The 15,731-nt window shown below is 45.7% G+C and overlaps 1 protein-coding gene across 4 annotated transcripts in view; it reads left to right on the forward strand.

Annotated features, from left to right (window-relative positions):
* LOC144479228 (solute carrier family 12 member 7-like) overlaps positions 1-15,731 on the forward strand; it is a 265,054-nt gene that overhangs the window by 68,599 nt on the left and 180,724 nt on the right. The window contains exon 1 of one of the 4 annotated variants that reach the window (XM_078197905.1): positions 30-204. The exons of the other annotated variants lie outside the window; for them this stretch is intronic. Coding sequence (XP_078054031.1) covers positions 105-204 — 100 coding nt within the window. The 5' untranslated portion in view covers positions 30-104. Of the gene's footprint in view, positions 1-29; positions 205-15,731 lie in introns of those variants that run through there. 4 annotated transcript variants of the gene reach the window in all.

The following is a 15,731-nucleotide window of genomic DNA, read 5'->3' on the forward strand; positions in this document are numbered from 1 at the left end:
TTCCATATAAGGGAACAGGTCACATGGTCAGAGATCCCAGCAATAGAATTAAAACAGCAAGTTAGTTGAGCCCAGTCACAGCAGCCCACACACATGGTGTAAAAATGCCGACCAACTTCACTGTTCTGCCAGTGGACGATGAAGGAGCCCCCAAGGAGGGCCCAGGTCCTGATGAGGAGAATGACCCTGAAGTATCGGCTTCTGGTGAGTGAACAAGCTGCAAACAAAACTCTTGTGTTTTTTTTCCTTTGGCTGGAGCGAAATGCTTGTTAAACAATGGGAAAGCAGGTTGCAACAGGCAGGTGGTTGGATCCTCCCACTCAGACAACTTAAGCTGCAGGAATTTTATCTGTAACTCTTTTCGGTGAACTAGCCAGCAGTGTTTAAAGTTCTGTTAAGAGTAATAGTGCTGATTTTGAAATCTGTGAACGATATAAACCGCAGTGTGTTTGGATCTCCAAGCAGAGTAGCACACTTGCTGTTAAGCATCTGAAGCATGTTCCTTTTATTTCAGTGTTCAGTATCGATGCTGAACTTGTGGTCTCAGTAATGAAGTCAGAAATTAGTACATTGTTCTGACCATGCTTGTTGAGATCTCTATTCCCCACGTTCTGTACTTGTAAGCTCTTTCCTGTTCCTTTCAGATCAAAAACGTAATTATCTGACGTAAGTATCCTTAAAGTGACTGGACCACATTCCATGGCTGAGAGGTGGCGTCTGAGCTGATAGAATTAACCCCACAGAACTGAACTGCAAGCTAATGTCTGCAGTGTAGAAGCTGCATGTTTTGAGCATTGGATGTGCAGTATTTGTTTCTGCTGCGTCCTGTCTTTGAGACCTTTTGTTTAAAATTTGGAAACCCGTCTTGTGTTTTCAATTAGCACTGCAGCTGAGGGTCTGTAGTTTACAAAGTTAACTCCAAGTGCTCTGCAGTAAGAGGACGGGGCATTGATTCATTTGAATGAAGATTTAATTAGCCTGCACTTCTGCTAAGAGGATTCGGAAGCAACCAAATTATGCTTCAATTGTAGAGCCTTCATCGAGAGTTGGGAGTGCTGTTTCTCGCAAGGATACCGCACCTCAGAAAGGATGTATTGGCCTAGGTGGAGTCCACGGTGTAGATTCACCAGGCTGATATCAGGGCTTAACAATAACAACAGCAGCCTTTCACACGTTAAAATGTCTTAAGATGCTTCACGGGAGCATAATCAAACAAAATTTGACACTGAGTCGCATAAGGAAATGTTGGAGTTGATGAAACCAGCTTTAAGGAGTGTCCCTAAGAGAGGTGACCAGGGTCAAGGAGAGAATTCCACATCTTTAGCCCTTGGTTGCTGAAGGCATGATTGGCAGTGATGGAGTGATTTTATATTTGGGGTCCTCAAGAGACTAGAATTGGAGAAACATGGATCTCGAAGGGTTGCGGGGCTGGAACAGATTGCGAGTGGTGGTGGGGACTGTGGGGGGTGAAAGGTGGGCAGCGAGGCCTTTGAGGTGTTTGCTTAACTGGGAGCCATTGTAGATCAGTGACCATGGTGGAAGATTGGATCTGTGTAACTTAAGACTATTGCCAGCAGAGATTTTGATGACCTCAATTGAGGGTAAAAATGGAAAACCAATTAAGAGGGCATTAGAATAGTCAATCTAGAGGTAATCAATATGTAGATGAGCGTTTCAGGAGCAGATAAGTTTGATTTGATTTAATATTTTCACATGTATTGGTATACAGTGATAAGTATTGTTTCTTCTGTGATATACAGACAAAGCGTGCCATTCAGTGGGAACATGAGGCAAAAGGAAAGGAGAGGGTACAAAAGGATGGGTGGAGTTGAGTGATATGACGGAGACGGTAATGTGAGCTTATGAATCATGAATCCCCACTGTGCAGAAGGCCCATTGAGTTTTCACCGACTCTCTGACAGAGAGTATCTTAGCAGGGCCCTCTCCCCTGTCCTGTCCCCATAACCCCACAGTTCCCATGGCTAATCCATCTAAGTAAACGTTTTAACAACACCAGGTTAAAGTCCAACAGGTTTATTTGGTAGCAAATGCCATTAGCTTTCGGAACGCTGCTCCTTCGTCAGATGGAGTGGATATCTGCAGATATCCACTCCATCTGATGAAGGAGCAGCCTTCCGGTGGGAGTTGTGATCAGAACTCCCACCCACCTGATGAAGGAACAGCCTGTTCCGAAAGCTAATGGCTTTTGCTACCAAATAAACCTGTTGGACTTTAACCTGGTGTTGTTAGACTTCTTACTGTGTTTACCCCAGTCCAACGCCGTCATCTCCACATCATAATCCATAACCTATACATCTTGGGACACTTGAGGGACAATTTATCATGGCCAAAGCACCAAACCTGTACATCTTTGGACTGTGGGAAGAAACTGGAGTACCCGGAGGAAACCCACGCAGACACTGGAGAGAGAGAGAGTGCAAACTCCACACAGTCACCCAAGGCCAGAATTGAACCCGGGTCCCTGGAGCTGAAAGGCAGCGGTGCGAACCACTGTGCCACCGTGGCAGAGATATATGGTCAAAAGTTCATCATTGCGTTAGATATGACATCAAAGTTGCCAAACTGTCTGTTTGAACCTGAGTTAATTGTCAAGGAGAGGGTGGAATCTGTGGCTATGGAATGGAGTTGGGGTGGGGTCTGGAAACAAGACTTTGGCCTTCCTAATATTCAGAGAGTGGTTTTACCCAAGCTGTACTATATGTCAGCCAATTATGAGACAGTGTTGGAGGAGAACGAGAGACATGATGGTGGGTTGTTGTCTCTACATGTTGCATTTCTGGATGATGCCTCAGATTGGAATCATGTTGGTGAGTAATGAGAGGGACTGAGTAACCACTGCAGGTAATGCTCTGGTCATGATTGGATAGATGAGGATTGAACCAGACAATTGCAATTCCTCCCAACTGGATAAACTCGGGAACTACAGACCAGTGAGTCTCACGTCAGTGGTAGGGAAACCATTAGAGAAACTTCTGAAGGAGAGCATCTATCTCCACTTGGAGAGGCAAAGCTTTATCAGGAATAGTCAGCATGGCTTCGTCAGAGGGAAGTCATGCCTAACAAATTTGATAGAATTTTTTGGGGAGGTGACCAGGTCTGTAGATGAGGGTAGTGTAGTCGATGTAGTTTATATGGATTTCAGCAAAGCCTTTGACAAGGTCCCACGTGGAGGACTTGTGAAGAAGGTAAATTCAGGTGGGATACAGGGTAATTTGATAAAGTGGATTCAAAATTGGCTTGGCTGTAGGAGACAGAGGGTGATGATAGAAGGCTGCTTAGTGATAGTGACTGGAAGCCAGTGTCCAGTGACGTACCACAGGGATCTGTGTTGGGCCCCCTATTGTTAGTCATCAATATCATTTTTTAAATGACTATGTGGGGTGTAGGATTAGTAAGTTTCTGGACAAGAAATAATTCAATGAATGACAAGACACTAGGAAGTTCTGTGGAACAAAGGAACCTTGGCGTGTTTGTCCACAGATCTCTGAAAGTAGAGTGGTGAAAAAGGCATATGGGATACTTGCCTTTGTCACTCGAGGCAGACGATATAAAAACAGGGAAGTCAAGTTGGAGTTGTGTCGAACTTTGGTGAGGCCACAGCTAGAGTACTGTATGCAGTTCTGATCACCACATTATCGGAAGGGTCTGATTGCACTGGAGGGGGTGCAGAGGAGATTCGCCACAATGCTGCCTGGGATGGAACATTTAAGTTATGAAGAGAGGTTGGATAGGCTTGGGTTATTTTCGTTGCAGCAGAGAAGACTGAGGGCGACCTGATCGAGGTGTACAAGGTTATGAAAGACATGGATAGAGTGGTTAAGGAGCAGCTATTCCCCTTAATTGAAGGGTCAGTCAGAAGGGGACATAGGTTTAAGGTGAGGGGCAGGAGGTTTAGGGGATGTGAGGAAGAACTTTTTTACCCAGAGGGTGGTGACAGTCTGGAATGCGCTGCCTGGGAGGGTGGTGGAGGCGGTGTTACCTCACATCCTTTTTAAAAAGTATCTGGATGAGCACTTGGCACATCATAACATTCAGTGACATGGGCCAAGTGCTGGCAGATGGGATTAGTTGGGAGTTCAGTTGTTTCTAATGTCTCATTGCAGACTAGATGGGCCAAAGGGCCTCTTCTGCGCTGTATGATTCTATGAGCTGGATGAAGAGATGTTGGAGGTGGACAGTGTTGTTAGCCAGGTCAAAGGCTGCAGTAAGATCGAGCAGAATCAGGAAGGATAGTTTACCTTTGTTATAGTTGCACAGGGTATCACTTGTAACTTTAAGAGCTGTATTGGTGCTATGGCAAGGGCAGAAACCTAATTTGATGGGATTGGATTTAAGTGTATGATTGGCCCCGATTTTAGAGATCTTTGGATTGGAATGTGCGGTTGGAGATGGGGCAGGAGCTTAAATTGACATTTATTGTCAAGCAGTAGCTGTTGTGAGGGAAATTGAGTTAACGCAAGTTCACCTGTCTATTTTAAGCAAATTCTGAGGTAAAGAAATGTTGGGGTGGAGGAGATTAAGTGAACAGCAGATTTATTACTGGTGTATGCTATCCTTTTTGAGGGTGGGGAAGGAATAGCACTTATTGTCTGAAATAGTTAAAATGGGTCAGCCCAGAAGGTTTTAAAATGCTCAATCAAAGGATGAGGTCCTATTTCTCAATCTTTCGTTGAGTTTGCTGGACAGTGTGGGAGGCCAAGGATAGAGGTTAGAGTTCATTGAAATAGAAATATCACATTGACCATTGAAGAGGAAATTATTTAGTGAGTAACAGACCAGAGGAAGGGCTGCAAATGGGGGGAGGGGATCTGCTGTGTGAAGATTGGGGGGATAGGGGAAGACTCCTGGATGAAAGAGTGGGCAGGGAGGTGAAGGAAATGGAAGACTACTTTAATATTGTGCCAGACTCCATTCCCCTATGCCACACCTGAACAAACTGAGGTCCAATAGCTCAGGGTCAGAGAGGGAAGAGTTTGAGAAAATAATGAAAACATGGCAAGGGGTGAAATTGGAAGGAGGGGTGGGATGGACGGAAAATGAAATGAAAGAAGGATGCAGAGCAGCACTGGTATTCCAGATTTTGGAGTGTACGGTCCTTGATGCCTTAAGGATAGGAAATTTTTTTTTGTTAAAGCGAGATGAATTGGAACTGTGGAGCAGGATAACTTTGGAAGAAAGTGAGCTGGTGCTGCTGAAGGGTGAGAGAGGTCAGTGGCACATGTGGCATTGAACGTGGATCCTGGGAGGCATAGAACGCAGTGATTCGAGGAATGCTGAATATCTTGGAGCTGTTTGTGATCACAGATTGATCCACCAGCTGAATTTTATGTGGTGGCTTGCATAAATTTGGCTTGTATGCCTTTTATTGGAGATTGAACATATGAAGATGCAAATTAGGAGTAGAACATAGAACATAGAACATAGAACATAGAACATTACAGCGCAGAACAGGCCCTTCGGCCCACGATGTTGCACCGACCAGTTAAAAAAAAAACTGTGACCCTCCAACCTAAACCAATTTCTTTTCGTCCATGAACCTATCTACGGATCTCTTAAACGCCCCCAAACTAGGCGCATTTACAACTGATGCTGGCAGGGCATTCCAATCCCTCACCACCCTCTGGGTAAAGAACCTACCCCTGACATCGGTTCTATAACTACCCCCCCTCAATTTAAAGCCATGCCCCCTCGTGCTGGATTTCTCCATCAGAGGAAAAAGGCTATCACTATCCACCCTATCTAAACCTCTAATCATCTTATATGTTTCAATAAGATCCCCTCTTAGCCGCCGCCTTTCCAGCGAAAACAATCCCAAATCCCTCAGCCTCTCCTCATAGGATCTCCCCTCCATACCAGGCAACATCCTGGTAAACCTCCTCTGCACCCTCTCCAAAGCCTCCACATCCTTCCTGTAATGTGGGGACCAGAACTGCACACAGTACTCCAAGTGCGGCCGCACCAGAGTTGTGTACAGTTGCAACATAACGCTACGACTCCTAAATTCAATCCCCCTACCAATAAACGCCAAGACACCATATGCCTTCTTAACAACCTTATCTACTTGATTCCCAACTTTCAGGGATCTATGCACACATACACCTAGATCCCTCTGCTCCTCCACACTATTCAAAGTCCTCCCGTTAGCCCTATACTCAACACATCTGTTATTCCTACCAAAGTGAATTACCTCACACTTCTCCGCATTAAACTCCATCCGCCACCTCTCGGCCCAACTTTGCAACCTGTCTAAGTCTTCCTGCAAACTACGACACCCTTCCTCACTGTCTACCACACCACCGACTTTGGTGTCATCAGCAAATTTGCTAATCCACCCAACTATACCCTCATCCAGATCATTAATAAATATTACAAACAGCAGTGGCCCCAAAACAGATCCCTGAGGTACACCACTTGTAACCGCACTCCATGATGAATATTTACTATCAACCACCACCCTCTGTTTCCTATCCGCTAGCCAATTCCTGATCCAATTTCCTAGATCACCCCCAATCCCATACATCTGCATTTTCTGCAGAAGCCTACCATGGTGAACCTTATCAAACGCCTTACTAAAATCCATATATACCACGTCCACTGCCTTGCCCCCATCCACCTCCTTGGTCACTTTCTCAAAAGTTGAGTCGAGGAGCCAGATGAGTAGGTCATCTGGCTCCTCGAGCCTGGCCTGGCATTCACTAAGGTCATGGCTGATCTGATTGTGGCCTCAGTGCCACTACCTGGGACTCTTTTCCCTGGCGCGTAGGAGACTTGGGGGTGATCTTATAGAGGTCTATAAAATAATGAGGGACACAGATCAGATAGTTGTCAACATCTTTTCCCAAGGGTAGGGAAGTCTAAAACTAGAAGGCATAGGTTTAAGGTGAGAGGGGAGAGATACAAAAGGGTCCAGAGGGGCAATTGTTTCACACAGAGGGTGGTGAGTGTCTGGAACAAGCTGCCAGATGTAGTAGTAGAGGCAGGTACAATTTGGTCTTTTAAAAAGCATTTAGATAATTACATGGGTAAGATGGGTATAGAAGGATATGGGCCAAATGCGAGCAATTGGGACTAGCTTAGTGGTTTTAAAAAAAAAAGGGCGGCATGGACAGATTAGGCCGAAGGGCCTGTTTCCATGCTATAAACTGACTTGCCACCTCAATACCTTTGTTTCCCTTGTTGGCCAGGAACATACCTACCTCTACCTTAAAAATATTCAATGACCATGCCTCTACCGCTATCAGAGAAAATATTTCTCCTCCGCTCCATCTTAGATGAGAGACTAACATCCTTTATTTTTTAAACTCTGTCCTGTAGTTCAGGTGTCTCCCACAAGTGGAGATATCCATTCGCATCCACCCTGTCAAGTCCCCTCAGGATCTTGTATATTTCAATAAGATCACCTCTCATTCTTCTAAATGTCAATGGGTACAACTTTTTCTCACAAGATAACCCCCTCATCCCTGGAATCAGTTGAGTGAACCTTTTCTGAACTGCTTGAATAGTGATTCATTTGAAGTATTTACACTTTATGCAATATTTTCCATCATTTTAAGGTTGCTGTGGCAGGGTTGTGTGGTGCCGTGGTCACTGTTCTCCTGAAGGCTGGGTAGTTTGTTGCGGACAATGGTCTGTTTGAGGTTGTGCAGTTGTTTTGAAGGCAAGAAATGGGGGTGTGGGGATGACCTTGGCGAGATGTTCGTCTTCATCGATGACATGTTGAAGGCTCCCGGAGAAGATGTCATAGCTTCTCCGCTCCGGGAAAGTACTGGACGACGAAGGGTACTCTGTCCGTCGTGTCCCGTGTCAACCCACACAACCTTGCCACAGCGACCTCTGCACGACACGGATGCCATCATCTCACGTGAGAACACCATCCACCAGGTACACGGTACATATTCTTGCGACTCGGCCAACGTTGTCCACCTGATACGCTGCAGGAAAGGATGTCCTGAGGCATGGTACATTGGGGAAACCATGCAGACACTACGACAATGGATGAATGAACACTGCTTGACAATCACCAGGCAGTTGTGTTCCCTTCCAGTCAGGGAACACTTCAGCAGTCATGGGCATTCAACCTCTGAACTTCGGGTAAGCGTTCTCCAAGGCGGCCTTCACGACATATGACAATGCAGAATCGCTGAGCAGAAACTGATAGCCAAGTTCCGCACACATGAGGACGGCCTCAACCCGGATCTTGGGTTCATGTCACACTATCTGTAACCCCCACGACTTGCCTGGGCTTGCAAAATCTCACTAACTGCCCTGGCTGGAGACAATACACATCTCTTTAACCTGTGCTTAACCGTCTCTCCACTCACATTGTCTGTACCTTTAAGGCTTGATTGCCTGTGGAAACTCGCGTTCCAATCATTATCTTGCAAATTGAGTTTGTGTCTGTGTATGCCCTGTTTGTGAACACAAGTCCTCACTCGCCTGATGAAGGAGCAGGGCTCTGAAAGGTAGTGCTGCCAAATAAACCTGTTGGACTTCATCCTGGTGTTGTGAATTCTTACTGTGCTTACCCCAGTCTGACGCTGACATCTCCACATCATGATTTTGAAGAGCAGGGTAATTTTCCTGGTCTGGCCAACATTCATCCCTCAAATGGTACTTTCTGAAATAAGTGATTTGTTATTTTATTGCTTGGCTGTTTGTGTCCTTGGTGTGCACAATTTGACTGTCAATGTATATTTTTTTAAACTCTTAACATGTGGGGCACTGAAAGCAACGGTGGGTGGAGGTGCTAAGATAGCAAGGTGACATCTGATAGTTCCATTTGACTTGGGTTTTGTGTGCTGGATGTTTGCAGAATGGATTTGCAGGAAAGGACCCTCGTCGGAATTTTACCGTCCCGCCAGCCACGGGAATCGGAGCGGGCGAGGGGCGGACAGTGGGAAGGTCCGTTGACCTCTGGTGGGATTTTGGGATGAGTGAGGCTGTAAAGGCCCGCCCGCTGTTTCACGATTAGCTTGGTGATGGGGAATCCCACAGGAGCTGTGTTGTCAGAAATCATTGCCTTGTCTGTGGAGGGGAAAGGGAGAAATGAGGCTTTTTTGGGGGGGGGGAGGGGGGGGGGGGTGGGGAACGACAGGGAACAGTTGTCCCAGTAGTTTTTTAACAAGTAAAATGGGGAAGAAAAGCAAATCTGTGCCAGGATGATAATTTCACAGTAACTCATCAGCTCAAAATAGCAAACAAAAGTACTTGAGATTCGTTTTCAGGTAAGTAGAATTAAAAGACAGACAACTTATGTTAAACCTATATAGAACTATGGTTGGACCATGCTTATAAAGCTGTGTATGCACATCTATGCATTAACACCTTTGGAGTCGGGGGCCAACTTAGGCTCGAGGTTTGTCATTTTCTTGATCTACCAGCACTCTCAGATCCACCATTTGGGATGGGTTAATGGTATGTTAATTGTATTGGTAAGATGCACGGGTGAAGAGCATTGTATGGTTAAGTACTTGGAACACAGATAAATAAGGGATGGTCTAATTTGGTTACCTGTCTTTCTCCAAAAAAGTATAAATAGGTGATGGCTGGGATGCTAGTTATGAGCGAAGATAGCTCTGTGACAGAGCGAAGGCAATAAGCTAAATATGCTGAGCAATGGGCAGAAAGATTTTATATTGGTTGGAGAGGAAGGATCCATTCGCATGATCTGTTCCCTCCCTGCCTTACACACTGATCTTGCTTCAGTTCTGAATATGTGGCAATAATCTGGTATTCCCAACAATCAGATCATTTTCTGATTGGATTTTCTACACACTGTTTTTAAAATAATAGTTTTAGGATTTGGGCAAAGCGGCAATAATTTTCCCAAACCCTAATTGCCCTGCGAAGGTTGAGGACCGTCACGTTGAGCTAAAAATTTGAAAGAGTTTTTAATATTTAACTGGACCTTTTCTCTGCCAAGACCAGACAACCCTGTCCCAATCAATATAACTCCCATTTTATCGTCGGACATTAAAATTTCTCCAGTAGTCGTGCTACAAACACCAGAAAGTTTGTGCTGCTGTTGCAGAGCCAAAGATCATTTTTGACTTCTGACCTGAAGCCCACATGCACATGCCAAGATTCGAATTTCCCTTTACCAAACAATTTAATAATTGCCCAAGCCCCTCCACCAAACGATTAAACTTTGCAACCTTGGATACAGCTCCACCTTACTGCATTCCACATTGGGTAACACTCCCCTCATTTATAAACTAGCCTTTTATTTGAACAATTTCTGAGGTGCCCTACCCTCTGAGGCACTGTGTGGGGGAGGGCGGGGAAGTACTTTCCTGAATGGCATTAATCTCCCTGATCGAGGAATTGCCTGTGTTTCACAGGAAGACTTGGGCTTGAAACCAAGCAACACAGACTTTGGACCCTTAAAATATATACACACAATGTGCAATCATTTATAGAGCTGCATGCACCTGACGTAACTTTTACTTCCAGGTAAGGCACTTGCCTTCCTGATATTGCACGAGCCGAGTACAGTGCGCATCAAGGTGCGAGTTGTACAGTGAAATCAATGTTGACCATGCTAATCTGTTGACTTCTGAATCAATTGAAGCAAAACTACTGCGGATTAAAATGTCTGTGGAACACCTTTGTAATAAAAGGGGAAACTTCCACATTCAAAGAGTTCTGAATAACGTGAAGTTTATTTTTGCCCGTCTGTACCGCAGAATAGGAATTGCTGTGCTGTCACAGGTTTTCCGACATGGACAGGTGCTGGTCCAGATGGTCACATTCTCATTCAAAAGCTCTGCCCCCGTTGGGGGGGCTGCCTTTCTTGGGTTCCAGCTGGTTATCTGAAGTGCAAAAGATTTAATACAAATCCATTTTTAAATGTCACCAGGGACTTTTGGCTCATTTGTTTAAGACCCTCGTGGTCTGTGGTGGCCAGGTATCTTCCAGAGTGAGTGAGGGCCACGGAACAGGGCATCACAACTGTTTTCGTCCTGCATGCTCCAGAGACTAGTTCACATTGGCATTCGACGAATGAGTGTGGATTTGTCCTGCAGCTTTCACAGCTACTGTTTCCTTTGTAGCCCAGAGTTAGACAAGGTGCTTGCAATCCCCCACTCCACTCAGTTGGAAAAAGATGAGTGTGCCATTTTATCAGTTTACTTAACTTGCTAATTTTATTCATGTAAATGTCATTAGCCCGATGGAGTTAGGAAACATTAGAGCTCAAAGTAACTTCTCCCCGATTTGTACTTGAACCACAATCTCGAGCATCCTCTTTGTAAAAAAAAACACCAATTGGTGTTAAACAATTAGTACTTTCCTGCTGTGCAGTCTTGCAATCTCTAATGAGAACCGTCACATTTAATTCACATTTGCCCCTTACAGCTAGCAGAAGTTTACAGTCAAACCTTTAGTGGCAAAGACTATTAATAACCTGGTACAGCGCTAAGCTTCACATTGTAGAGATCTGACCAGAACTCTGCTCATTCTGATTTGGCTTGTTCCTTGTTCATAGAATCTTTATAGTGCAGAAGGAGGCCATTCGGCCCATTGGGGTCTGCGCCAACCACAATCCCACCCAGGCCCTATTTCCGTAACCCCTCATATTTACCCTGCTAATCCTCCTGACACTAGGATTAATTTAGCGTGGCCAATTCATAGAATCATAGAATCATAGAAACCCTGCAGTGCAGAAGGAGGCCATTTGGCCCATCGAGTCTGCACCGACCACAATCCCACCCAGGCCCTACCCCCACATATTTTACCCGCTATTCCCTCTAACCTACGCATCCCAGGACTCTAAGGGCCAATCAACCTAACCCACACATCTTTGGACTGTGGGAGGAAACCGGAGCACCCGGAGGAAACCCACGCAGACCCGAGGAGAATGTGCAAACTCCACACAGACAGTGACCCGAGCCGGGAATTGAACCCGGGACCCTGGAGCTGTGAAGCAGCAGTGCTAACCACTGTGCTACCGTGCCGCACATCTTTGGACTGTGGGAGGAAACCGGAGCACCCGGAGGAAACCCACGCAGACACGGGGAGAATGTGCAGACTCTGCACCGACAGTGACCCATTGTGCAGAGTTTGTGTGGGTTAGCGAATGACGGTATTGATTTTGGGAAGTGAATCGTCGCTTTTAGTTGCATGTTTGCATCGTAATCAAATCCAGAGAAAAGCAGTTGTTGCGTATTCCGTAAGGGCAACAAGGACATGAGTGGAAACATAATATTTAAGGATAGATGGACTCAAGCTAGAGTTAATACTGGGGGTACTTTTTAAATCTCTGCACCAAGCGTTACTAATGTATTAATAATGAGTGTGAATATGCAAAATTGTTGCTAACTGGGTAGCCGTAGACAATCGCAAGAAATGTCTCCTGTTTTGATTTGAGCTACTGGAGATGAACTTGGAGATTTTATTTCTGTTAGTCAAACTGTCCACATTTTAAAATTATTTATTTGGATGCAAAAGGCCAGCATTTATTGCTCATCCTTAATTGCTCTTGAAGGTGGTGGTGAACTCTGCAGTCCATGGGGTGGAGGTACACCCAAAGTTCTGTTGGGAAGCGGCTTCTTTGCCCCAACAACAGTGAAAGAACAGCAATATAGTTCCCAGTCATGGTGGTGTGTGGCTGGGAGGGGAACTTGCTGGTGGTGGTCCTGTGCATTTTGTCCTTGGATGTTAGAAGTTGTAGGTGTGGATAGTGTCAGAGACCTGGCAAGCTTCTGCGGTGCATATTGAATATGGTCCACACTACTGGCACTGTTAGTGGTGGAAGGCATGAGAATTTTAGATGGTGGTTGGGATGCTGACCAAGTGGGCTGTGATTCAGTGATGGCAATGCCATTGAATGTCAAGATGGTTAGATTTGCTCTCATTGGAGATGGTTGTCCCCTGACATTTGTATGGCATGAATGTTATTTTCCAGTTATCAGCCCAAATGTTGTCTGTCTTGCTGCATATGGGCATGGACTGCTTCAGTGTTGCAAAGGTGCTGAACATTTTGCAATCCTAGAAGTATAGAATCCCTATAGTGCAGGAGGTGATCATTCAGTCTATTGAGTCTGCACTGACTCTCTGACGGAGCATTTTACCCCCCTCTCCCCCGGAACCCCACTAACCCCCTAACCAACACATCTTGGGACATCAAAGGAACAATTTATCATAGAAATCACAGAAACCCTACAGTACAGAACGAGGCCATTCGGCCCATCGAGTCTGCACCGACCACAATCCCACCCAGGCCCTACCCCCATATCCCTACATATTTACCCACTTAATTTAGCATGGCCAATCCACCTAACCTGCACATCTTTGGACTGTGGGAGGAAACCGGATCCGGCACCCGGAGGAAATCCACGCAGACACAGGGAAAACGTACAAACTTCACAGTCTCCCAAGGGCGGAATTGAACCTGTGTCCCTGGTGCTGTGAGGCAGCAGTGCTAACCACTGTGCCACCGAGCTGCCCATTTCCAATTCTGACCTTTATGATGGAGGGAAAGTCATTGATGAAGCAACTGAAGATGGAGAAGGTGGAAGATGGTCTAAGAAACTCCTGCAGTGATGTCCTGGGGCTGAGTTAATTGGTCTCCATCTGTGGAGAGAGAATAGAGCTCTGACGAAGAGACATCCAGACTCGAAATGTTAGCTCTATTCTCTCTCCTCAGCAAGACTAGCATCACCTGTAATTTTCCAACTTTTTCTGTTTTTGTTTCAGATTCTATGATTCCCGACTTGGGTCACTATCTGTGTGGAGTTTGCACATTCTCCCCATGTCTGCGTGGGTTTCCCCCGGGTGTTCCGGTTTCCTCCCACGGTCCAAAGATGTGCGGGTTAGAACATAGAACATAGAAAAGCTACAGCACAAACAGGCCCTTCGGCCCACAAGTTGCACCGAACATGTCCCTACCTACTAGGCTCACCTATAACCCTCTATCTTACTAACTTCCATGAACTTATCCAAAAGTCTCTTAAAAGACCCTATCGAATCCGCCTCCACCACCACTACCGGCAGCCGATTCCACGCACCCACCACCCTTGGAGTGAAAAACTTACCCCCAACGTCTACTCTGTTCCTACTCCCCAGCACCCTAAACCTGTGACCTCTTGTGGCAACCATTTCAGCCCTGGGTAAAAGCCTCTGAGAATCCACTTGATCAATACCTCTCAACATCTTATACACCTCTATCAGGTCACCTCTCATCCTTCGCTTCTCCAAGGAGAAAAGACCTAGCTCTCTCAACCTATCCTCATAAGGCATGCCACCTAATCCAGGCAACATCCTTGTAAATCTCCTCTGCATCCTTTCTATGGTTTCCACATCCTTTCTGTAATGAGGCAACCAGAACTGGGCACAGTACTCCAGGTGGGGTCTGACCAGGGTCCTATACAGCTGCAGCATTATCTCCCGATTTCTAAACTCAATTCCTCGATTGATGAAGGACAGTATTCCATACGCCTTCTTAACCACAGCCTCTACCTGCGACGCTGCTTTGAGCGTCCCATGGACCCGGACCCCAAGATCCTTCTGATCTTCCACACTGCCAAGCGTCTTACCCTTAATATTATATTCTTTCATCCTATTCGACCTGCCAAAATGAACCACCACACACTTATCTGGGTTGAAGTCCATCTGTCACTTCTCCGCCCAGTCTTGCATCTTATCTATGTCTCGTTGCAACTGCTGACATCCCTTTACACTATCCACAACACCACCAAACTTTGTGTCATCAGCAAACTTGCCAACCCATCCTTCCACTTCCTCATCCAGGTCATTTATCAAAATCACGAAGAGCAGGGGTCCCAGAACAGATCCCTGGGGCACTCCACTGGCGACTGACCTCCATGCTGAAAAAGACCCATCTACAACCACTCTTTGCCTTCTGTGGGCAAGCCAGTTCTGAATCCACAAGGCAATGTCCCCTTGTATCCCATGCCCCTTCACTTTCTCAGTCAGCCTTGCATGGGGCACCTTATCAAACGCCTTAGATTAGGTGGATTGGCCATGCTAAAGTGCCCCTTAGTGTCAGGGGGACTAGCTAGGGTAAATGCATGGGGTTACGGGGAAAGGGTCTGGGTGGGATTGTGGTTGGTGCAGACCTGATGGGCTGAATGACCTCCTTCTGCACTGTAGGATTCTATGATTCCAGCATCCACAGTCGCAGTATTTTTGCTTTTATCTCCGTTTTGCTAGAGTTCCTTGATGCCACAATGCTGCCTTGGTGACAAGGTCTCGCTTCACCTCACTATTCTAGTTGACCATCCAAATATTCAGGTCCTCCAGTAACATTGTGAATCGGATATTTTATAACTATCTTTGCTGGCCCTTGTAAACGAAGGGGACAAATTATTCCCATGGATTGGTAAACCGAATGGTGACATAGAAATTCAGGAATACCATCAGCAAGAAGGGGAAGTAAATAGAATCCTTTCACAGAGGATTATTAGAATGTGGAGTGCTTTATTCTATGTCTATTGAGGGAAGAAGGGATTGACCAAGTAGTTACAGGTCAGTCAGCCTAAAGTTGGTGATGGGCAAGTTATTGCAAAAAAAATCTTGAGAGACAGTATAAATAGTCAGTTACAACAGCGCAGATTAACCAAGTACATTCGATGTGGATTTGATGAGGGAAGATTGTGTCTGATTAAATTAATTGAATTAGGTCCATGATGGTGGCATATCTGATATCGTCTACACTGATTTAAAAAAGACTTTTGAACAGCCCCCACATG

Source organism: Mustelus asterias, chromosome 2 (assembly GCF_964213995.1).
Source record: "Mustelus asterias chromosome 2, sMusAst1.hap1.1, whole genome shotgun sequence".
NCBI classification, from domain to species: Eukaryota; Metazoa; Chordata; class Chondrichthyes; order Carcharhiniformes; family Triakidae; genus Mustelus; species Mustelus asterias.